Source organism: Kogia breviceps, chromosome 1, assembly GCF_026419965.1.
Source record: "Kogia breviceps isolate mKogBre1 chromosome 1, mKogBre1 haplotype 1, whole genome shotgun sequence".
In the NCBI taxonomy this organism is placed as follows: domain Eukaryota; kingdom Metazoa; phylum Chordata; class Mammalia; order Artiodactyla; family Physeteridae; genus Kogia; species Kogia breviceps.
Genome location: NC_081310.1, coordinates 173,539,357 through 173,563,548, shown reverse-complemented (window position 1 = coordinate 173,563,548; position 24,192 = coordinate 173,539,357). Strand labels below are relative to the sequence as shown.

Here is a 24,192-nt window from a genome sequence, read left to right as displayed (position 1 = left end):
TCATCCTAATCTGCTTTTACTTTTTTTTTTTTTTTTTTTGCGGTATGCGGGCCTCTCACTGTTGTGGCCTCTCCCATTGCGGAGCACAGGCTCCGGACGCGCAGGCCTAGTGGCCATGGCTCACGGGCTTAGTTGCTCCGCGGCATGTGGGATCTTCCCGGACCAGGGCACGAACCCGTGTCTCCTGCATCGGCAGGCGGATTCTCAACCGCTGCGCCACCAGGGAAGCCCTGCTTTCACTTTTGAATGCCCGTCATCATCATCATATTTGTTAAGCACTTCCTACATGCCAGGCTCTGTGCTAAGCACTTCATCTGTGTTGCCTTATTTAACCTTTACAGCGACCCCATGATACCTCATGGTATTATTATTTTCCTGATTTTATAGGTGAGCTAACTGGGTTTCAGAAAAGTTAAGACAGTAGCTTAAGGTTACCAGCTCCAGTTGCAGGCCTTCTAGCATCATCCTTTTCTAATGTTTTTGGACTGGGCAAGGTAGTATTCCCTCCCTGGCCCTCGAAGAGGGTTCAGTACCCCATCTACTCACTCCTCCCAGGACAGTCTGCTCCCAGGTTGCCCGAGACCCAGAACCTTTTGTTCCCAACCCTCCCCCTTGAAATGACTGCTCTCTGGAGCTTGCTCAAAGGAAGGAGACACTGGCAGGAAAGGGGGGCAGGAGGACAACATATCGCTGGGCCTAGTCTCTGGGCAATGGAGAACTAGACAACTGACCTTCTGGAGGTCAGGACAAAGGGCAGGGATGGGGTGGGCAGGGCCCAGCTGCGTCTGCTCCTTCCACCCCTGTCAGTCCCTACAGCACCATCATTGATCCACCTTCCCAGCAAGCTCCCCCCTCTCTGCCCAGGCTGGGCCCGACTTGGCATGAGGCCCCACCTCAGCTGGCACTAAAAAGGGGATTGGGGATCCACTCCCCCATGCTGGGAAGCAGGACTTTTGGGGGGAGGAGAATCAGAAGGGACTCACTCACTCCTTCGACAGGACACAGGGGAGAAAAGAGAAAATCCTTCCGGGGAGCTTGAAGGGGTCATCTGAAGGGGCTGGGGAAGGTTCAGGGTCAGGACCACCCAGTTTGGAGCCGGGAGAGACCCAGCAGATTAGAGACTTGGGTAAAGCCGTGGTGCAGGCCTGTAATTACCCCAGAGGAGCAGGGAAGACCCCAACCGTAGGATGGTGGAGGAAGGGCAGCAGCAAGGCTCCCGGGCCGGGCCTCTCGCCACCCCAGCCATCTCCAGGGGAGAGAAAGCATAGCCCTTTTAGGGGTCTCCTTGCGACCCTCCTTCAGGTCTCCCGACGTCCCCCGGGAGGATTTTGTTTGAGGTGGGTTTGGGAGAGAATGAGGACTTGAAGCTGCCGCCAAGGCCCCAGAGCCGGAGCTTCCAGGCTCCAGGCTGGGATTGGGGGCTTCCATCCCTGCCCCCCCCCCGCTCCCCCCAGTCCCAGCGGCGGTTGAGTCACCAGAGCGCTCCCTACATAGTCGCCTCGCGCTGCGGCGCGTACCAACGCGCCGCCGCAGGGGGAGACAGCTCGACGGGCGTCCTCCGGGAGCCGCGGCGTCTTCTCCGCGGCGGCCGCGTCCCCCGGCTCGAGGCCCCCGCGCCCCAGGGCGGGGGCGGGGCGGGCTCGCGGCCGCTAGGTCCCGGGCACTGCGGGGGTGGCCCTCCCCGCGTCCAACTTGGTACGCGCCAGCGGCGAGGCCAGGCCCAGCCCGGGCGGTACAATAGGGTTGGGCCGCGGCGGGGACTGGGCCGGCGCTGGGCGAGGAGCAGGATCGCGGCCGGAGCCGACAGACACTGGGCGGCCGGCGACTCCGAGCCCACAGGCCACCAGCCGAGCCAGCCTCGACCTACCCCGGAGCTCACCCCGCCTTCGAATCGTTGCCCGCCGGGCCGGGCCGGGCCGGGCGTGATGCGCCGCGGGACCCCTATCCTGGCCGCTGGCCGCCGCCGCCGTCGCCGCTGCTGAAACCCCGAAGCCTCCCCAGTGACGCCGCAGCCATGGAAAGCGGCTCACGTTCGGAGCCCGGTGCCGGCGCAGCCCCAGGTATGCCAGAGGCGAGATGAGAGAGGGGAATCGTGGGGCCTGCCTCGGACAGGCCGAGGATGAGGCCGGCCCGGTCGGCGGGGACCCCTCCCCTGCCGTGCCCTCTGACCACTTGGAAGTTCAAAAATAAAGGTTGCAGCGGCGTCGGAGGCTCTGGGCCACCGACGCATCTTCTGACAGCTGCCCCCTCCCCCATCCCGGGCGCTGGGACGTCCTGGGCGCCAGATCCGCGAGGAACCCAATGTGGAGTTGTTGGTGACCCTTCCGCCCCAGTCTACTGCCACCTCGGCTTCCCTGCCCTTACCCTTCTTCCCGATCTACCCCAGTCCCTGAAGATCCTCTTCTCCTGAGCTGGGGCGTCTGTCCCCCTCCCCATCCCCGGTGGGCACGTGTGACCCCAGTCTGAACGTGTGTGTCGAGGGTCCACATTCTCAGGCCTGAAGCCTTGCATACCGAAGCCTAGGCCCTGGCGCGCCCCCCCCACGCCCAGGCCTTGGCCCAGACCTCGCCCCCACCCCATCCCTCCAGCTGCCGCGCAAAGGGCCTGTTGCTGCTGCGGGCTGGCCCGGAGGGGAGGAGAGGGGAGGGGGAGGTCTCTAGCGGCGGCTGCCAAGTAACCCGCCGGATAAAGGCGAGGGGGAGGGGGAGGCGGCATTGTTTGGGGCGAGGGCGGGAGCTGGGGAGTGGGCCTATTCCCCAGCAGCCTGGCCTACTCTGGAGCCCACCCAGGCCGATTTGGGGAGGAAGGGGACAGAAGTAAATCTGTCTACCCTGGTGCCCTCCTTCCCAGCCTCTCCAGTCCTGAGTGTTTCCCTGGAGAATGAGGTGAAGGCTTGTGGCCGGCACTCCAGGGACCTGCCACATCATTCCTCAGGCTGAGGCTTCTGATACCTACCCCTCTTACACACACACACACACACACACACACACACACACACTCTCTCTCTCTCTCTCTCTCTCTCTCTCTCTCTCTCTCTCTCTCTCTCTCTCCTCCCTCTCTTTCTCTCTCTCTCCCTCCCTCTTTCTCTTTCTCTTTCTCTCCAGGCCCCTGACCATCAAAAGCTCTCTCCCCTCCCCTCACCCCACCAACCACCAGTGCCCAGGACTTCTGCAAATCCCTTTCGGATCTGGGAGCAGCTGATGAGGGGGTGGGGACAGGTTTCTGGTTGGGCCTGGGGTTGGAGGGAGGGATTTCTCCTTCTCTTTCTTCCTGGAAAGGGAGGGAAGAGCTTGATTACTGAGGACCTAAGTCCTGTTCCCACTGACTCAGGGGGGGAGGTGGCCTCAACCCCACACCTCCATAGAGTCCTAGAGCCTAATCCCTGTCACCTCCCTGCCCCCTGGGGCATGGGCCCAGGATGAAACAGTGTCTGTGGGTGCGGAGAGTGCAGGACAAGGTGGAGCCACTTGGCTGTGGGTGGGATCCTCCCCATGCCAGTGTGGGTGCTTAGAGGGGATCCTGTGGGTGTGGGAGCTGGAGGACGAAAAGGGGAGGCTGTCAGACTGGTGTGGTTCGGGAGGTTTGTAGGCTGTGCTGGAACAATGGCACTTTGGTCCGTCTTGGCTCTGCTGAGCCTGAGAGGGAACCCAGGGAGGCCTAGGCTGGGTCAGTTCCATCTGCTTACTGGCCCTCTGCAGCTGAGGGTCTCTGGCACTGGTGTGTACATCAGGGCCTGAATGGCGGTGATTACTGGGCCAGAGCTGAGGGCTGGAGTGAGTAGCTGGTTTATAAGCAGGGCACTGGAGTGGGATGTCTGGATTGAACGTGAGGGCATGGGCAGGATGCTTGGCTGTATTGGGGGGCACCTGAGTGGGTCCTGCATACAGAGTCCTGGACTGGGAAGGCTTCTACACATAGGGACCTAGATGGAGTTACATGAGAACCTGGGTCAGGATGGTGGCTGGTCCCTACACAGAGAAGCTGAAGGTGACAAGGGCCCCTGTGAGTCAAGAGCTTCCAGGGAGTAAAGGAATTGTCCACTACACGTGCCCTTGTGAGAGTTTGAGGCATGGGTCTGAGACACCAAGTGCATATGACATGATTCCTGCCCTCTTTGAGTTCCCTTTGCACACTGAGCATTAAAAGGAGGCAGCATGCAGTAGGGGTCAAGTGTGAACTGGAGCAAGTGACTTAACCTCCTCTGGCCAGTTTATGCCCCTGGAAAATGGAGGTAGTATTATCAACCTTGTGGGGTTAATGTGAGGGTCAGAGGTGATGTACCTAAAGGAACCTGGCACACAGACACCTGCAGTACAGTGTTATTGCCATTATTGTCGTTATGCTTATCAGAACTGGTGCCAGCAGGGAGGTACGAAATATGGAGGAAATGAGGGCAGAAATTGGGAGTCAGTTTGCTTAAGAGTGTAGACTCTGGAATCAAACAATTTAAGTCTCCCCTTTGTAACTTACTACTGTGTGACCTTAGGTAATTTGCTTAAGTCTTAAATTTTCCCATCTATAAAATGACAATAATGCTGGAAATTATTTCATAGAGACATTGGGGTCATTAAGTTAGAGAAACGCATAAAACACTTAGGAGAGGCCCTGATACGTAGTCAATGCTCAATAAACGCTATTTATTTTTGTTGTTACTATTTTTAATTCCTTCAGAGGCCTGAGGTGGAGGTGTGATTAATTAGAACTTCAGGAGGTAAATGTAGGCCAGAGAGCAAGGGGGAGGTGGGTTCTAGACAGACATGAGCCAGGCTGTATCTGGGGAACAGAGGGCCCTGTACTTGAAGTGGGGCAGTTGGGAGTAGGAGAGAGACCCAGGGGATGGGTGCAGCCATCCAGCGCAGCCATACTGATGCCCGCCATGTGCCAGCTTGGTGCTGGCTGTACAGATGGCAGAGAAGTGAATCAGAGTCACTACCCTGAGGGAGCTCCTGGTCCAGTGGGGGAAGCCGATGTGTTCACTGCTGGGGAGCCCAGGTATAACAGTGATACAGTGGTTGGTGCAATCTGCTTGTGGAAGACTTCACAGAGGAGGCATTTGAGGTGGACCTGAATGGATGAGAAGATGGACCGCCTCTCTACATACAGCAGCCAGCCTGGCTGGCAGTGCCCACTGACAGTTTCTGTCCCTCCCTGGGTTGGTGGGCCCAATAATGAGGCCTCTAATGAGCCCCTAATGTGCAGTCATGCGTATGCAAATAAGGAGGAAGGGGCACCAGGCCAGTTCACTCCCCCAGCTCCTCCTCCTCCTCCTGCTCCTCCTCCTTCTCAGGGATGGGCATCAGCTGGTGGTGGGGCAGGGCTGAGGGAGCAGGGAAGGAGCTGAAAGCAGGGCCCAGGCTGGGGTGGTGGCACTTGAGGGTGATCAGGGCAGGTCTCAGGTCTGATCCATGTTGGGAGTTTGGCCTCAAGCAGCTGGGAACCATGTCCTTGGGTCCCCACTGGGCCTTGGGGCCAGTAAGGCAGCCAACGAGCCAGCCCAGATAATGCAGCTTTGTTGGAGGTGGCAGCTCTGCCTGGCACCCCAGGGCACAGCCTTCAGCATCTCCACCATCACCTCTCAGCTGCAGCTCTACCCCGAGGGGAGCAGAGAGCATGGTAGGGGGTAGACAACTGGGTGTCTAGTGCTCCTCCCCAGTTATAAAAGGAGATATGGGCCAAGAATAGACTCTCCTGGTGATCCTACTTATCTCCCACCCCTGTTTATTAAGGACCTTCTCTGTGCCACAAATAGCACTTAATATGTCTCGTGCATTGTCTCATTTGATTCTCAGAACTATCCTGGTAGGGACTAGTATTATCCTCATTTTATTTATTTATTTGCTTGTTTGTTTGTTTATTCAAATTTTCTTTTTTGGCTGTGCCGTGCAGCATGTGGGATCTTAGTTCCCTGACCGGGAATCGAACCCGCACCCCCTGCAGTGGAAGCATGGATTCTTACCCACTGGACCACTAGGGAAGTCCCATATCCTCATTTTATAGATGAGGCTCAGAGAGGGAAGTAATTTGCTTAAAGTCACACAGCTAGGTACTGGCAGAAGCAAGATTTGAACCCAGGTCCATCCGACTCTAAAGCCTGTGCACTAAAACCTCTATGGTGAATTAGCATGGCCAAGCCAGCTGGTGATAGAGTCTGGCCCACTGTCCTTGCATGACTGGTCTTCTATGGGCATCCTGGTTTTAGGGACCCTGTGATCTTTCCTCTGGCAGGCAGAGGTAGAATTAGCAGAGCCCTGGGTCCTCTGTTCCTCCTGCTGGGTTGGAATCTGAGCAAGTCAGACCAGAAGGAGGCCCTGGACTCAGGCAATGGTGACAGTTCAGCCAGTAGGCCATCCTCAGGCCTTGGCCTAAGTCTGGGCTTCTGTCCTCAGCTTCTAAGCCTCAGCGTGGGCAGCCCTGCTGGGGCTGAGGGAGGGCCCAAGCTGTGGGATGGGGTCATTTCCTGCCGCCTAAAATAACAGGAAGTGGGTGCTCCTGATTGGAGGCTGGGAACAATGGCCGCCAACCGGGCCAGAGAGCTCTTCAGATCTGCAGTCTCAGGTGGGATCCCGGCTTTATCACCCACAGCCTGGCCCCAGTGCCCTGCTGCGAAGGGCCTGTGGCCCAGGTTCGGAGGACCACCGGAGCAGGCTGTCCCTGTCCTAGTTCACTCCCTTTCAGAGCTGGCTCAGCTCTGTCCCGGCTGGGAGTAATGCTGCCCCCTAAGGCTCCCCTCTGTCCCAGCCCCATGATCAGGCATCTCCCAGGGTTTGTCCTTCCTGCCCACCCCATCCTCCCAGCCCAGATCTCTCCAGGAGAGGAAACCCAGGAGGCTGCCCCCTTTGGATAGCAGAGTGAAGGTACAGACTGTCACCCTGATTCGGGACCCAAACCCAGCTTTGCTACTCACCGGCAAGTGTCTTAATCTCTCTGAATCTATTTCATTTGTCAAATGGGGTAATAATGTCAACCTCATAGGATTGTGGTGAAGATGAAAAGGACTGAAGTTTTAAGGTGTTTAGCTGTGCCTGACACAGCATTAGCTGTTGCTGCAGTTAACTGGACTTTCCCTGGGCAGGGCCGAAGTGACCTGGATGAGTCTGTGTAATACTGGGACATCACACCCCTGAGTGCTGTATGAATCTCTGAGGTTTCTGTCTATGCCTCGGAGGGGGTGCCTGACTCTGTGTGTGTGTGTGTGTGTGTGTGTGTGTGTGTGTGTGTGTGTGTAGATTTCTGAATCCCAGTAGGTCTGTTTTCTGTATGTAACAAGAGAGAGAAAAGAAACGTGTCTTGTCTCTCGCCATTGTGCAGACTCTGTCCACATTGTCTGGGTCTCTCTCTGCAGTGTGTACCCTCTGTCTGCATGTTTGTCTTTGCCCCTCTGTCGGCCTCCCTGCCTTCGTTTGTCTGGTCCAATGCTGCCACCTAAGGAGCACGAGAGCCAGGAAGGCTCTGGCTAGGGGTCAGCTATATGCTGACCTCTGCTATCTGTGCAGCCCCTCCCCTGGGCACTCCCTTGCTCAGCCTCCTGGAGGAGGGCCACTCGCCCTCACACCTGCTCAGGTGCCCCACTTCTTGGCTCCTGGTGGCCAGCCTGGGCAGGAGCCTGCCTTCCCTGCATTCCTGCCCTCTGAGCTCAGTGCCTGCCTGCCCCACCTGAACCCTTCATCTTCATGGGGGAAACCTCCCCAGGGGAACCACTGAATCACTTCCTTCTTCAGGGAACAGGCAGGAGCCTTAGGGAGGGGTGATGTGACACCCACCAGAAACAGTGTGACATAAGGGTTTTGTCATCAGACAGCCTTGGGCCCTGTCCTACCTCTGACACTGACGTGAGCAGTTCACTTAACCTGTCTAAGTGTTCGCACCTGGGGAACAGGGGCCCCTATAGCACTTTCCCTTTGGGGCTGTAATAAGAACTAGGTGAGATAAGGGAAGGTGCCTGGTGTACTGTAGGGCTTCAGCTGTATTTCCCTTCCTGAGCTGAGGAGCTGGCAGGGCACATACAAGGCTCTGATATGGTAAAGACATTTAGGGTTAGAGAGGCTAGACGTTGGAGCAGCTTGGGGTTTTACTATGTTATCCACAGTGCATCCATCCATCCATCCATCCATCCATGCAGGTGTTCATTAAACAGACACAGAATTCCTACTCTGTGCTGGGTAGGTCCTATATAAAGCTCTGGGCTGCAAAAAGGATTCTCGCCACCAACTCTCGCGGGGGCAGCGGGCAGACAAAAAGGGCAGACTGAGTTATCGGTATTGTGAGAGGAGTTTTGGCCCAGGAGCAGTTGTTGGGGAGGGATGAGAGGAAAGGCCTGCCAGCGCCCAGAGGGTGGAGATGGGGAGTAAGCACCCCGAGACATGTGACAGGCCCTCTGAGAGACTCAGCCCTGATCTTTCTGCAATCCTCCTTGGGTTTTCTGAGAAGACTAGACTTACTGACCCTGCAACCAGCTCCTGCACCTTTGCCCTGCTAATGCTCTTTGTGCCAAGAAATGAATACAAACTGTCACTTATCCAGTTCTTAACAAACACTTCTGGTAGATATCAGCATAGCAAAATAAAACCTCACAATTTGACACACACAAAAATACAATAAAATGAGGTGGCTGAAGGATCACATTTGGTGATTGAAAATGGGAATAATCAGATATTGGTTTAACCACACCATATAGATAATTAACCAAGGAATTAATTTGGCTTAACATAATTTGTTCCGAATAACACTGTCCCAATGATATTTCATCAGGGTTGGCATAATTCTGAGGAAAATATTTGGATTCGGGGTCAATAGTCTGCCAGGTCAGAAGAAGAATTCCAAACGTGCTATTTGCCTCTTGGGGAGTTTTTCCTGTTGAACTGCTGGAGTCAACACTCATTATTACTTTTATTAACTTTTCCCTGACTACCTTAGTCCAAGAAGCTGCCCAAACTCAATTGAGAGGGAGTTGTTTTACTTCCCTTCAAGTGCTTATCCCTTTGCAAGAAATTGCAACATGGGTTTGCTCATTATTAGGGTAAAAATCTCCTTCTCTGTGCACCTGCTTTAGGCGAGGGTGGCTTCCTGGTACAGTGCTTTATTCTCATGCGGCAGCATTTCGTGATGGTCTCCACATACTGGGCACCACGACGGTAGCTGCTGTTGAAGCAGTGGCGAGCAGAGCAGATGCGGCCCAGCCCGCCTCCCAATAACAAAAGAACCAAACAAGGAAGTGTAAAACCGTAACAGTCGCAGTGCTCCAAATAAGAGGCACATGAAGCCATGACTATATATAATGAAGGAATTTACCCTGTTCGGAGAGGCCTTCAGACTCTGCCAGACTTGCAGCCTGGGTTCAAGAATTTTGTCTTTCTCTTAAGAACAAGGAGAAGCCACTGTGAAGCTTCCAGTGGGGAAGAGTACCATGGCTGGATTTGCATTTGGAAACAATTACTTTGGCTGCTCAGTGGAGAGCAGAGGGGGAAAGGGTGCGGGTAGGACAGTGGGGGGAGTTTGCAGTCATCCAGGGAAGAGAGGTGCTGATGGTATCTGCCAGGGTGGAGTTCATTGATACATTCATTCAACAAACAGCTGTGGAGCACCTGTGTGCCAGGCTCTGTTGGCCTTAGAAATAGAAGAGCTAAACAAAGTAGACAAAAATGTCTGCCCTCATGGAGATTACCTTCTGGAGGTGGGAGACAGTGTTAAAGTGCTACTAATGCTTACTGGGAAAAATAGAGTTGGGGGGCTTCCCTGGTGGCGCAGTGGTTGAGAGTCCGCCTGCCGATGCAGGGGACACGGGTTCGTGCCCCGGTCCGGGAAGATCCCGCGTGCCGCAGAGCGGCTGGGCCCGTGAGCCATGGCCGCTGAGCCTGCGCGTCCGGAGCCTGCGCTCCGCAATGGGAGAGGCCACAACAGTGAGAGGCCCGCGTACCACAAAAAAAAAAAAAAAAAAAAATAGAGTTGGAAGGAAAAAGAGTACAGTTGGAAAGGGGAGGGAGACTTCAACTACAGTTTGTAATTTTAAGGAGGGGATCAGGGAAGGCTCGAATGAGAAGTCACATACGGGTAAAGATCTGAAGGAGGTGAGGGAGTGAGACATGCTGGATCTGGGGGCAGAGAATTCTGGTAGAGAGAACAGTGAGGGCAAAGCCTCGAGGCAGAAGCATGCCTGACACAAATAAGGAACAGTGGCCAAAAGAGACGGAGCAGGGGGAGAAGGGGAGGAGGAGAGGAGGCCAAGAGGTAATGGACTGGAGAGTGAGGATCCCCAAGGGCCCTGGAGGCCATTGTGATGCCTTTGGTTTTTCCTCCCTTGAGGTGGGGCGTCTTTGGAGGATTTTGTCAGTTCCCCAAGCAGGGATTGAACGTGGGCCATGGTAGTGAAAGCCTGTAGTCCTAACCACTAAGCCACCAGGGAACTCCTGATCTGACTTATTCTTTTTTTTTTTTTTTTTTTTTTGACTTATTCTTGAAAAGAATCATTCTGCTGCTGTGGTGAGAAAAGACCAAAGGGGAGAACAAAGGATGGCAGCAGGGAGGATTTTATGAGAGATGATAGTGGCTGGACCACGATGATAGAAGTGGAGATAGAAGTGATTGGATTCCGAATGTACTTGGCATGTGGAGCCAAAAGGATTTACTGAGACATTAGATGTGAGTTGTGAGACAAGAAAGGATTCTTAAATGACTCCAAGATTTTTGGCCTGAGAAACTGGAAGGACTGGGTTGCCATTGACTGAGATGGGGAAAACTCGAGGAGGAGCAGGGTTTGGGGGAGAGAGATCGGGAGCTCAGTTTTGGATGTTAAGTTTGGGGCATCACAGACATAGAGAATGGACTTGAGGACACAGGGAGGGGGAAGGGTAAGCTGAGACAAAGTGAGAGTGTGGCATGGACATATATACACTACCAAATGTAAAATAGATAGCTAGTGGGAAGCAGCCGCATAAGTGACCACCTAGAGAGGTGGGATAGGGAGGGTGGGAGGGAGACACAAGAGGGAGGAGACACGGGGATATATGTATAGCTGATTTACTTTGTTATACAGCAGAAACTAATGCACCATTGTAAAGCAATTATACTCCAATAAAGGTGTTAGAAAAAAATTGGGGGCATCGGTAAGACATCCAGGGGTGTCAAGTAGGGAGTTGCATGAGCTAAACTGGCACCCAAGGGAGACATCTGGGCTGGAGGTACAAATTTGGTTGTCATCAGCAGAGCAATGGTATTTAAAGCCATGAGTCTGGATGAGATCACCAAGGGAGTACGTGTAGACCAAAAAGAGATGAGGTCTTCACTGAGCCCTGGGGCACTCCGGTGCTAAGAGGTTAGGAAGTTGAGGAGGGACCAGCAAAGAAGCCTGAGAAGTCACAGCCAGCAAGTTGAAGGAAATCGGGAGAGCATGTTGTCTTCAGAGCCAATTGAAGAAAGTGTTCAAAGAGCACCAAGGGATCAACCGTGTCAAATGCGGCTGATAGGTCAGCAGGACGAGGACCAGGAAATGGCTGCTGACTTAGCAATGCGGAGGTCATTGGTGACCTTGAGAAGAGCAGCGTCATGGAGCAGTGGGCGTGAAGGCCTGAGCCACGTGGGCGCTTGTGGCAGAGATGGGAGGAAGTGGACCAATTCTTCCAGGCAGGTGCTGCTTACTGAGCCCCTGTCAAGTGCCAGAGGTGGTGTACCTCCCCATAGGTCCCAACACCATAGGCCCCAGCCTGAGGAAACTGGGGCTCAGACAGGTTCAGGGCCTGTCCAAGGTCCCACAGCAGAGCTGAAATTCCCTACTCAGGCCTGTCTGACTCAAGCCTAAGACCTTCCTACCCCGCTGCATCTGATGCCCAGGTGCAGGCCCTTCCAGGCCTCATCCTTCTACTTCTTGCGAGACTCCCTTCACAGGGCTAGTGAGAAGCTAGTTGGAAATTCACTGTCTTGCTTGCTGGGTGTGATTTGCCTAGGTGTAGACAAACAGCCACCTGCCAGTTTTCCTTGCAACACATGTAGCAGGCACAGGTGCTAGGAGAACGGCAATAAGCCGGCCTCAACCTCAGCCTTCAAGCTGTGTATAGATACGTACATACCTGGGCCCTCTGGCCCCAGACAGTCCTGGGTTCAGTCCTGCCTCTGCCATATACTAGTTCTATGACCCTGGACAAGTCACTCAGTGGGGTAAGTTTTGATAGTCTCATCTGTCAAATGGGGATAAGATTCTCAGAGCTCATATGAAGATGCAGGATGGGGATACAAAGGGCCCAGCTCAGCTCTCAGTATGTGGCAAGCACTCACTAAACGGTTGCCGCTAGTTTTTTTGCCCATCGGAATTGGAAAGGAGTTTGCGGGTGGCCGGGAAGTCGACTAGCAGTGACCAGGCAGCCTTTTGGAGCCGGTCTGGTGAGAGCTGTCGTGAGCCTAGGGGCTGGCAGACAGGGACCAGCCTAGGGGCTGGCTGGAGGGACCGTTGGGGGAAAAGGGCCTTAGCTGGGGCTCTTGCCTGGAGCCCAGGAAGCTGGAAGGGAAGGAATGAGGGGGAAATAGTGTGAGCCTCAGATAATTTCATTGTGTAACATGTGGAACCGCATACTGCCTGACACAGGGGCAGGAGGGTGTGGGGCTAAGAGCATGGGCTGCGGTGACAAACACTGGGTTCAAGTCCAGGCTCCTTCACTTCCCAGCTGAGTGACCTCAAGCTAATTTCCTTAACCTCTTTTTGCTTTTCTTTCCTCCTCTGTGTGAAAGAGATATTTATAGTGTCTTCCTCAGAAGTATTGTCATAAGGATTAAAACTAATATGTGTAAAATGCTCTCAACATACGAAGCTCTCGAGAAATATACACGTTAGTGATTATTGTTGTCACTAACACTCATCACAGTCCTACTATCTGCATTTTACAGAAGAGGAGCTACGGCACAGAGAGGGCCTGTAACTAGCCCAAGGTCACACAGTTAGCGGGGAGGCCACACATTCAAATAGCCTGCCTTCTTCAGAGCCCACTGGACACCCGTCTCCCTGAAAAGTGTCCCCAGAGTTCCAAAGCTGACGCCTTGGGAGGGTCCTCTCCCTGCATACACATCGTCACCCACAGGGATGGGGAGCTCGTCACCTCCTGAGAGGGCCACCATTCCTAGAGCAGAGGACCCTGCATGGTGGAGGCATCTGGCGAGAGTGAAAAATGCTTCCTTAGATTGACCTTTCCATGGACCCTGGCCCTGATCCCTAAGCCCAGGCTGTGGCTGTGTCCCCACCAATCCCCTCAGTGCCCAGAGGGCAGCAGTAGATGGCACCAGGGCTCAACATGCAGAAGCTTCTCTTTGGCAGCTTCATAAGACCCACAGGAAAAGAGAGGGAAGTACTGTTTGCTGGCACATGAATTGTTCCAGGTACTTCACTGACATGCCTATCAGCTTGGGCTTATAGTCCCCATTTTACAGATATGAAAACTGAGGCTTAGAGCGGTTGAGTGGCTTCCCCAAGGTTATCAGGCCCTCTCTTCCTGTCTTGGGTGGTGAAGTCAGAATCAGGCCCTCATCAGGCTGACTCCCAAGCCTGTCTTTCTGTTGCGCTGTAGTGTACTTGTGCTCACATGTGTGCACGAACATGTATACACCAAATTATGTGGCTTCCTTACTTGGCACTTTGGTGTGTTTTACAGGGTCTCGGAAATATCGGTGTCTTAAAAGAAGAAATCTGAGGGTGGTTGGGAAAGAAAAAAAAGATGACAAAGGGGATGTCGCTGGTTGCCTACCCTTTTGGGGATTCCACATGGGCATCCCACCGTGCCCAGCACTGGCAGCCCCTGAGCACCAGGCCTTGGGACGGGCACTGTGACCCCAAGGTAAAGCAGAAAGGCGAGGGAGGCAGACATGGAAACCAGTCATTACCATTTGGTGCACTAATAGCTACTACAAACTTCTCAGCTTTTCCGATACACCCTGCTCCCTTCTGCCCCTTTGCAAATGCTCTTCTCTTAGCCAGAACCCTCTCTTCCTTGGTTTGCCAACTCCAGCTCATCCTGGACCTCAGCTTGGCTATAATTTCTGCAGGAAGCCCCTCCAATATAGGTTAACCATCTCTGCTTTGCTACCCCAGACATAGTACTTATTCTATACTGTAATCACCTAGCTATCTGTCTGTCTGCCCTGCTAGAGTGTGGGCTCCACAGAGGCAGGGACTGTGGCCATTTTCTCACCGTCATATCATTTGTGTGTGGAAGAAGGCCTGACACATGGAAGGAACTCGATAAACATGTATGAATGAATGAATATCAGCTGGACAAGGGAGAGAGCTACATGTTGAACTGATGGCACAGATGTTCTATCAGACTTTCTCTCCTCTCTTGTGTTGTCCTTACAGATGTGGCAGCCAGGACCCCTCCAGAGCCACGACCTTCTCCAGAAGGTGACCCCTCCCCGCCGCCGCCACCACCACCGATGTCAGCCCTGGTGCCCGACACTCCCCCAGACACCCCTCCCGCCATGAAGAACACCACTGGCCCTAAGCAGCTCCCACTGGAACCAGAGAGCCCCCCAGAGCTGGCCGGGCCTAGGCCAGCCCCACAGCAGGAAGAGTCCCCTTTCTCAGAAGTGAAGATCAGGGGACCCACCCCACCAGCCACAGGCCCACGGGATGCCAGGCCTCCTCGAAGGAGCAGCCAGCCATCCCCAACAGCAGTGTCAGCTGCCGACAGCCCTCCCACGAAGCAAGGTATGTGTGATGTCCCTAGTCCCGGGCCCAGTCCCAGCCCTGGATGATGCCACAAGAGGGAGTCTCTCTACCCTGGAGGAGATAAGACAAGGCATGGGATGAGGCCTTCGGGAAGGGCCCTGAGGCTGACTCCCCTGTTGGGGCAGGCTCTTGACCTAAGTCTCTTCGTTCCCTCTATTAAGATGCAAAGAAGGCAGGAGAGAGACACAAGCTGGCGAAGGAGCGGCGGGAAGAGCGGGCCAAGTACCTGGGTAAGTGTGTGGGAAGCAGTAGCATCTTCTTCAGCGTCACCACTATCGACATCCTGTTGGTAACACTAACACTTCTGGAGCATCTATTATGTGCACTGTGCTAAGAGCGGTACACTTATCCCACTTAACCCTCTATCCATTCTGAGGATGGGGAAACAGAGGCTCAGAAAGATGAAATCCTTTGCCTGAGCCACACAGCTAGTGGCATAGCTGAGATTCAGACCCAGAAGCCTCATCTCACCCCAAATCCCATGCTCCTAATCACAATATGTGAGTATCTGTACAACAGACCCCAAAGTCAGACAGGGATCTGGCACTAAAGAGCTTGTTTCTCCTTTGGTGCCCAGAGACCATGAGGCCAATGGGGGAGAAACAGGCCTCCCGTTGGGGAAGCCCTCATTCTGAGGTCTCAACCCATCTTCAGGATGCCCTTCAATTTGAGGGGGGGGAGTCTGAGAGCAGAGGCACCTCCCCACCAAGCAGGCAGGGGGACCCACCCAGGGTCCGAGGAACAGGCAAGGCCACTGGGAGGAGACACTTGCTGGGCCGGGCGCTGCAGGACTGCTCACGCCCCCTGGGGCTTCTTTCCCCACAGCGGCCAAGAAGGCGGTGTGGCTGGAGAAGGAGGAGAAGGCCAAGGTGCTGCGGGAGAAGCAGCTCCAGGAGCGCCGGCGGCGGCTGGAGGAGCAGCGGCTCAAAGCCGAGCAACGCCGAGCAGCCCTGGAGGAGCGGCAGCGGCAGAAACTGGAGAAAAACAAGGTGCGTTTATGCTGAATTCTGACCAGGTGCGCGTGGACCTGTGTGCGTGTGCGTGCACACATCTGCACACTGGCTTAGTGTGTATGCACATCTGTGTTCATGTGTCTGCTGTTGTGTGCCATGGGTACTATATCTGGGCATCTGTGCAGATGTGTTTGGTTCTGTACACGCCAGGGTGGGCACTTGTAACCCGGTGCTGTCAGTACACGTATGTGTGTGTGTGTGTGTGTGTGTGTATAGGTGTGCAGAGATGTGTCTGTCTGAGTGTGCTGAGTGACCTCCTAGTTAGGAGAACCCTGGCTTGAGCACCATGAAGATGTGAAGGAAAAGGCAGCCTGGCCCTGCCCCGGGGCCTCAGGCTAAAAGCAAACACAGCTCCAGGGTCAGGACCCTCGTGCCAGTGGCCCACCTGGGAGTCCCAGGCACGGTGAGTCCCGCTCCATCCTCAGAGAAACCGCTCAGACACTCAGATAATGAGTCAAGAACAGTGAAAAGCTCCCCAAGAACAAGTTGAAAGGGATCTCTTGCAAACTGTCTTCAATCGTAGGGGGAAGCATTGTCCCAGGAGAGAGAGGGCCTTTCTCCCAGGTAGGAGGAATGATTCTGAGGCCAGACCCTTCCCCTCTGCCCCCTCCTCACCAGGAGCGATATGAGGCAGCCATCCAGAGGTCAGTGAAGAAGACGTGGGCCGAAATCCGGCAGCAGCGCTGGTCCTGGGCAGGGGCCCTGCACCACAGCTCCCCAGGACGGAAGACCAGTGAGTGCGCCCGGAGGGGCCGCAGGGTGGGTGGAGGAGGTTGGGGGCTGAGAGGTGGGGGAAGGGAGCAGCTTCAGTGCAAGGAGCTGGCAACTCCCTGCAGCAGGTATGCCTTGTTTCGTGTGACTTGTGCCTTCTGGAATGATCTGTAAACCCAAGTCTGTAAAACCCAGTCCTTTACAAGGACTTCCACTATCAAGTCAGAGGTCGAGTCTCTTCATTTGGTTTGCTCTTCAAAGCTATGTCATTTTAGATTCGCCTTCTTTGCTCCTGTCAATCACTATTAGTTGCTGATTCATAGAAGAGCACTTTAATACCCTGCAGACCCTGGATGTTTAAAGAAAACAGTCACCCCCTTATGTATCTGTCTTGGAAGGTAGATTTTTGTCTCTGAGTTTTCTTCACGTAGGGCCATCGCGGATTTTGGTCTGACTTTTTGCTGGCATGTGTGTACCGCTGTGTTTGGATGTCTTTATGTAATGGCAAGACTCAGTATTTCTCATTGTGCATCTTTTGGTGTATGTGCTCATGGATCTGCGCGTTGTGTGTCTTAATATGTGTTTGCCTTGGTGTGTTTGTGGCCTTGTGTACCTCAGTGTGGGTTCCCAAGTCAGACGGAATTGGGTCAGGATCCCAGCTCTGGCACGTGTGGTGTGACCTCTGACTTCTTGCTGTCTCACTTTCTTCATCTGTAAAATGGGGATAACGGTACTACTTGCCTCCGAGGTTGTAGGTAGATGTTGGGGAGGATCGAGTGTGGTAACATGTGTGTGGTGCCCAGCACAGTGCCTGGTACTTGGCAAGCATCCAACAAATGCTAGCTGTTACAAATACGATTAAGTTGCTTCGATATATTTGTGCCTGTGTGCATCTGGGTCTGACCCTCTTTCTGTTGGTGTTTTTGTTTCTGTATCTGTGCATGTCTGCACACACGCATGCATGTGGAAGTACCTATCACTCCATATGCCCGGACCTGCACGTCTTTGTCTTTGTGTGTCCCTATGAATATGTGGATTTGTGTGAGTGACTTTGACCACGGGTTCTTCTGTTTAGGAACGTCTCTGCATTTGTCCCAGTACCGTGGGCGTTGTAGCCATAGAGCCTTGGCTGGGCAGTGCCAGCAAGTGCCGACGCTGGGTGGTTATGGGGGAGGGGTGGCAGCACCCAGCCCTAGGGAGTGACTTCCTGGCCAGGAAGGCTGTAGTTTCTCTAGTTTTACTCCATCTCCTTCCTCTGTTCCTTTTCCGTCGGCTCCCCCAATCCAGGTTGTCTCGGGTCACCTACCCACCCCCCCGCCCCCCTGCCCCGTCCTCTCAGAGCCAAGTCTGCCTCCTCCTCCCCTTCCTAGCCTGCCCACTCCTCCCTGTCCCCTCCTGCCCGCGGAGCATCCTGCATGGAAGGCCTCAGTGCCCCCCCTGGCTCCCGTCTGGCCCGGCCCTAATGCCCTGTGTTTTCCCCTCCAGGTGGGAGCAGGTGCTCCGTGTCGGCAGTAAACCTGCCCAAACACGTGGACTCTATAATCAACAAGCGGCTCTCAAAGTCCTCTGCCACGCTCTGGAACTCCCCCAGTAGAAGTAAGAGAAGGCCCAGCCCTCCTCCCTCCAGAGCTCCTGTAGTCCCCACCAAGCCTTCTCCAGAGCTCAGCAAGAACCCCAGGTCCCAGGAGCCCTCACATACCCCAGGTCTCCATCCCCACTCGACCCCACTCGGGGCTCTGCACCCCTTGGGGGAGCCGGCATTTGGGTCTGGGCCCTGAGAACAGAGGTGTGCCCCACAGGGGAGGAGAACAGAGACAAAGGGCAGTGACCCAGCAGGCAAAGAGCCTGGCTGGGGCCTCGAGAGCAGGTGGGTTGGGGGTAGGACTGGCGGTGGAGGGTGGGAATGGGCAGGCAGCCTCATCTCCAACCACAGCCAGCTGGCCTAGACCAGCCTTAGGCAGGTGGCTTTGCCCCCGAGTACCCGATGAGCCTGGGTGCCGTGTGTGGAGGAGCCCTCTTATTCTGACTCCACCCTGGAGGGCCCATGCAACCTGCCTTCACTGCTTTCAGAGCCCCAGCCATGGCCTTGGCTGGCTCCAGAGCCTTGGCCAAGGAGGGTAGCACAGCCCCTGTGTTCCCACCATGCCCTGGTGCTCACATGTGAAGGGGCCATGGCAGGAGTTATTTATAAGTTTCTCCAGCTTTTATTTGGTTGCTCTGTTGCCTAGCAGCCAAATCAGCTGCTGTTACCAACCCCACCTGACTGAAGCTTAAAAATAACCCAGCAGCTGAGGGGACAGAGCAGGGTGGCCCAGGGCAGCCAGGCCCCCCTAGCAGCCTCTCCCTGGCATGGGACGCACAAAAGCTGGGCCTCTCCTCAGTCAGAGGAGCACAAGGAACCCCACTGTCCCAGATCCATGGGGGCATATACCTCCCCAGGCCAGCCCTCTGAGAGCAGGAAATGGGACATGGAAGTGGGCAGTTGGGTCTGCCACCAACCTTGGGTGGCTTCTCTCTATACTCACAGTGCAGAACCCTTTCACCTGGGGAGAGCGGTAGGAGAGGACCCTCTAGCCCTGCCATGGGAAGTGTCTTGTTGCCTGGGTCTGCAGTGGAGGTCAGACCCCAGGACGGACCTGTGTAACCCCCATGACTGAGGGGAGAGGCCTCCTGGGGGAGGAGACTCCTTGAGCTCAGCAAGGGGGTGGTCTGGCAGTCTCCGGACGCCTCTGCCTGCACCGGCCCTGCAGTAACCTGCTTCTCCCGGCATCTCCCCTTAGATCGCAGCCTGCAGCTGAGCCCATGGGAGAGCAGCATTGTGGACCGTCTGATGACGCCCACCCTCTCCTTCCTGGCACGGAGTCGCAGTGCAGTCACCCTGCCCCGAAACGGCCGGGACCAGGGTAGGGGCCACGGTCCTGGGAGAGCCCCCTCGAGAGGCGGGACGGGGGCCAGCCTCGTGAGTGGGCCGCACCCCGACCGCACTCATCCCTCCGCAGCCGTGCCCGTGTGCCCACGCTCGGCCTCCGCCAGCCCCCTGACGCCGTGCAGCGCCCCCCGAAGCGGGCACCGTTGCGCCCCCACCGGGGAGCGCCGCAAGGCCAGCACCGTGGGCAGCCCTGCCCCGGCCCGCCTCCGGCCCGAGGCTTCGCTGGTGAGTGGTGGGGACAGGGATCCCATCCAGGGCAGCGCGGGCGCCTCTGACCTCTGCTCCCCGTCTCTATGCTCTCCTTAACCCTCCTCCCCAGGTGCAGAAAAAGGAGAAGAAGGACAAGGAGAGGGAAAACGAGAAGGAGAAGAGTGCCCTGGCCCGGGAGCGCAGCCTCAAGAAGCGCCAGTCGCTGCCTGCCTCTCCGCGCCGCCCACGCCTCTCCACTGGCAACGTGGAGCTCAGGTGGGCCAGGCAGTGGGGCACCGCCTGCCTATGCCAGCCAGCCAGCTAGCCAGCCAGCCAGCCATTCATTCGTAAATATGTGTTAAGCACCCACCTCTGGAAGGAAAGCTCCTTGAGGGAGGATTTTCTGGGGGGGTGGGGGGAGTGTTTTGATCACCGAATTACCCTAGCACCTAGAACAGTGCCTGGCGTCTGGTAAGCACTCAACAAATACCTGCTGGATGCATGAATGGTCCTTGCCAGGTACTGTTCTGGGTGCTGAGGACATTTCCATGAGCCAAACCAGACTTAGTTCTTTTTTTTTTTTTTTTTTTTTTTTTAATGTTTATTTATTTGGTTGCCCTGGGTCTTAGTTGCAGCACGTGGGCTTCTTAGTTGCAGCAGGCAGACTCCTTAGTTGTGAAAGGTGAACTCTTAGTTGTGGCATGCATGGGGGACTTCCCTGATCAGGGATCGAACCCAGGCCCCCTGCATTGGGAGCACAGAGTCTTAACCACTGCGCCACTAGGGAAGTCCCTAGGCCTAGTTCTTGCTTTTATTATAATGTCTTACTGGCTGTTGGGGAAACAGACATTAATCAAAGAATCACAAATGAATATGTAATTACAAACTGGGATGTATGCTCTAAAAGGAAATTTTATGTTTCTGTGAGAGAACATAAGGTGGGGTGCTGACCCAAGCCTGGGGAGGACACTTCCCTGAGGAAGTGACATGCTGAAAGTGTGTACATGTGTGCGTGGACACTCTGTGCCCTCAAGGTCTAACTCTTCTTTTTTTCTCCCAGTCCCAAATCCAAGGCCCGGCCATCCTCTCCCTCCACATCCTGGCACAGGCCTGCCTCTCCCTGCCTCAGCCCAGGGCCAGGTCATGCTCTGCCCCCAAAACCACCGTCCCCCCGCGGTACCACTGCATCACCCAAGGGGCGGGTTCGGAGGAAGGATGAGGCAAAGGAGAGCCTCAGTGTGGCGGGGCCTGAGGACAAGAACCAGAGCAAGGGCAAGGCCAGTGACGAGAAGGAGCCTGCAGCCCCAGCCTCACCAGCACCCTCGCCTGTGCCCTCACCCACCCCAGCCCAGCCCCAGGAGGAGCAGCCCACAGAGATCCCTGCAGGTGGGCAAGGAGAGAAGAGGCCAAAAGGTGGGCAGGGCAGAGAAGCCAGCTTTGCCTGTGAGGGGCAGGTGGTCAGAGGTGTGGGCTGCCAGAGATGCCTGGGGACTGGGTGTTGGCAAAAGGAGGCTCCTGCCAGAGAGGAGGACCGCACTGCTCTGAGTTGGTGGCAGGAGTTGGGCGGGTGGGCTGCCTGGATCGCCCTGAGGTCCAGGAGGCACGGGGGCATGCAGGGGTAATGAAGGTGCCTGTGCTGGTGTATGCTGATTCCTGGTCCTGGATCCCGCTCCAGATACAGCAGTCTTGACCTCACCCCCAGCCCCTGCTCCCCTGGTGACCCCTAGCAAACCGATGGCCGGCACGACAGACCGAGAAGAGGCCACTAGGCTCCTGGCTGAGAAGCGGCGCCAGGCCCGGGAGCAGCGGGAGCGGGAGGAACAGGAGCGGAGGCTGCAGGCAGAAAGGGACAAGTGAGCACGCCCTCGGGGACTGAGGAGGCCTTTACAGGGGCTGGAGAAGAAGCTGGGGGTAAGCCTGAGTCTCCTCTGTCCCCCAGGCGAATGCGAGAGGAGCAGCTGGCTCGTGAGGCAGAGGCCCGGGCAGAGCGGGAGGCCGAGGCCAGGAGGCGGGAAGAGCAGGAGGCCCGGGAGAAGGCGCAGGCGGAGCAGGAGGAACTGGAGCGGCTGCAAAAGCAGGTGCCCCCGCAGGGCGGGGCGCGGGCGCCTCCTCGTGGCGGGCCTGGGGCCGGCCGGGAGGGGCAGCTGGAGGCCGGCTGCCTAAAGCTCCCGGGGTTCTCTGGCAGAAAGAGGAGGCCGAAGCTCGGTCCCGAGAAGAAGCTGAGCGGCAGCGTCTGGAGCGGGAAAAGCACTTCCAGCGCGAGGAGCAGGAGCGGCAGGAGCGCAAAAAGGTGTGCAGAGCGGTGGGCGGGAGTTTTGTGGGCGGGGCTTGGTCCTCGTGGGCGGGGCCAGCTCCTGGGCTCAGTCTCCACTCCGTTGGAGGGGCTGGTGGGGCTGGGAAGTGGGCCCTGCCTTGGACTTGTAGAGGGTAGGACAAGAAGGAGTTGGGGTGAGGTCGGCTTCCTGGCCTGGAAAGAATTGATACGAGCTGGAAGGGCCTTGAAACTCCAGCACCAGGACTAGCTGGTGGGAGGTTGAGGGTTAGGGCGGGGCTTGGGCCTAACTGGTGTGGGGCTTCCAAACAGCGCCTGGAGGAAATCATGAAGAGGACTCGGAAGTCAGAAGCTGCTGAAATCAAGGTCAGGATGCCCCCAAGAGCGGTGTTGGGAGTGGAGGTCCGGTGAGGAAGGGAGGTTGGGGAAAGGCATCCAGGGTGGAGGAGGGAGGCCATCTGGGAGGCTGCTCAGGGTCTGGCCTGGGGAGAGAAGAATTCAGCAGCTCAGTGGGATGGGGCCAGATATTCCCTTGAGCCTGACCGCTCTTCCTCTTCAAAGCAGAAGCAGGACAGAAAGGAGGCAAAGGCCAACAATTCCAGCCCAGGTAAATGCCCGTTCCCCTTGTTTCCATCCCGATCCTCAGACCTCATCCTTTCACCAGCCCCTAACTGGTGGCCATTCCTTCCCAGGGATAGACCCTGTGAAAGCCATGGAGGCTCGGCCCTCCGGGCTGCAGAAGGAGGCTGTGCAGAAAGAGGATCTGGCCCCCCAGGAGCCTCAGTGGAGGTACCAGCTCCCAACCCCAGGGGCCATGAGCAGGGAGGCAGGGTCAAGCTGGCGCTGTGGGGTACCTGGGCTGTCCTACGATGGGAGGTGCCTAAGCGTTGGCCTCTGCATCCACAGCCTGCCAAACAAGGAGTCGCCGGGGTCCCTGGTGAATGGCCTGCAGTCTCTCCCAGCGCACCAGGAGAATGGCTTCTCCTCTAAGGGACCCTCTGGGGACAAGAGTCTGGGCCGAACTCCAGAGGCACTCCTGCCCTTCGCAGAGGCAGAAGCCTTCCTCAAGAAAGCAGTGGTGCAGGCCCCACAGGTCACAGGTAGGTTTCTCTGTCTCCTGGACCTATATCTGTACCTCCCAGCAGCCTTCCCTGGCCTCCTCAGCCGTGCCCTCTCTTCTCCTAGCTCTGCCAGAGGCCCTGTCAGGCTCTACCCTGAAGACCCCCAGCCATCTGAGCTTGGAGCCTGGTTTCTCCTGACTGTTTCCCCTCCCGCTTTTTTCCCAGAAGTCCTTTAAGGGGTTGCCTTGGATCCAGGCACAACTATGAGGGCTCCTTTGCATCATCTACCAGGATGTCTGCAAGAGAAAGAGACAGAACAAAGCTGGAAGTGGCCTGGGCCCCTGAGGGTTGGGTCCTCTCTGTTATTTTTAACCTGCACCTTATAGACTGATGTCTCTTTGGCTGGAGCCCCTCAGTGCATACGTGTGCTCACAGGCGTGGACCCCCCCCCCCATACACACACACGTACACTCACAGCCTCTCTGGCCTCCTCCATGGGGAAGGGCTACCTGTAGTATTTGCCTTGGTTTGGTGGGGTACAGTGGATGTGAATACTGTAAATAGCTTGTGCTCAGACTCCTCTGCATGGAGTGGTGGGTGCAAGAGGCAGACCCTCCCAAGACTCCCTGGGGAGATCTTCCTCCCTCTATTTAACTGTGACTGAGGGGGAACCCAGGTCTGGGGATGGGGGGCACCTTGGGCCACAGGATACTGGTTGCTTTAGGGGTACCCATGCCCCCTGCCCTCGCCTGGAATCAGTGTTATTGCATCTGATCAAATTTCTCCAGAAATAAAATGACAATAATTCTGCCAGTGCTGTCTCTTCTTGGGGCTGGCAGTGGGGCTGGGAGCAGGTGGCCTCCTGAGTTCTAAGAAGAACTTGAGGAGCCAGGGGCCTGCAGATATCCATCCCTACCTGGTATCAGTCCTAGACATCCTGCCTGTGGCCTTCCTTTTTGTCATTTATTCATTTAACAAAAATGGTTACATCGACCCTGTGCCAGGCAGTGGGCTTCTGTGCCAGGGATGCCGTAGTAGGAAAAGACTTGGCCTCTGCTCTCGTGGAGTTGACAGTCTAGCAGGTGAGCGTCAGAGGCACAGTCGTCCACTCAACATCCACTCCCATCGTCCCTTCCTCATTCCAGACGGAATCCTGATTTTGTTCAGGTGGCTGTCTTCCTCCTGGATCCCACCCTGTGCTTCAGCAGAGATGGCTTCTAAGCCCAAGGGTGAATCATGATTGTAATTGACGGTCCCACGCCCCTCGGGATGGATTGGTTTAGGTACGGGCATGGGACACAACTGCAGCCAGCAGA

The 24,192-nt window shown here is 55.8% G+C and overlaps 1 protein-coding gene across 32 annotated transcripts; it reads left to right on the top strand.

Annotated features, from left to right (window-relative positions):
• The first annotated feature begins 1,615 nt into the window (after window positions 1-1,615).
• Window positions 1,616-23,689, top strand: MAP7D1 (MAP7 domain containing 1). Of its 32 annotated transcripts, none has more exons than XM_067011574.1 (19): window positions 1,746-2,060; window positions 3,105-3,208; window positions 14,330-14,680; window positions 14,863-14,931; window positions 15,527-15,690; window positions 16,333-16,447; window positions 17,911-18,021; window positions 19,206-19,328; window positions 19,425-19,579; window positions 19,674-19,819; window positions 20,604-20,929; window positions 21,219-21,396; window positions 21,483-21,621; window positions 21,729-21,833; window positions 22,128-22,181; window positions 22,380-22,422; window positions 22,508-22,604; window positions 22,722-22,915; window positions 23,102-23,689. In XM_067011574.1, exons 3-19 carry the CDS (start codon window positions 14,407-14,409, stop codon window positions 23,110-23,112), a joined length of 2,304 nt encoding a protein of 767 aa, XP_066867675.1. In that variant the 5' UTR covers window positions 1,746-2,060; window positions 3,105-3,208; window positions 14,330-14,406; the 3' UTR covers window positions 23,113-23,689. The 32 variants fall into 32 exon arrangements, with proteins under 32 accessions (XP_058902916.1, XP_066867665.1, XP_058902936.1 ...); XM_067011568.1 differs by having other exon boundaries at window positions 1,764-2,060; window positions 22,377-22,422; XM_067011551.1 differs by having other exon boundaries at window positions 1,764-2,060; window positions 20,604-20,956; window positions 22,377-22,422.
• Window positions 23,690-24,192: the final 503 nt, after the last annotated feature.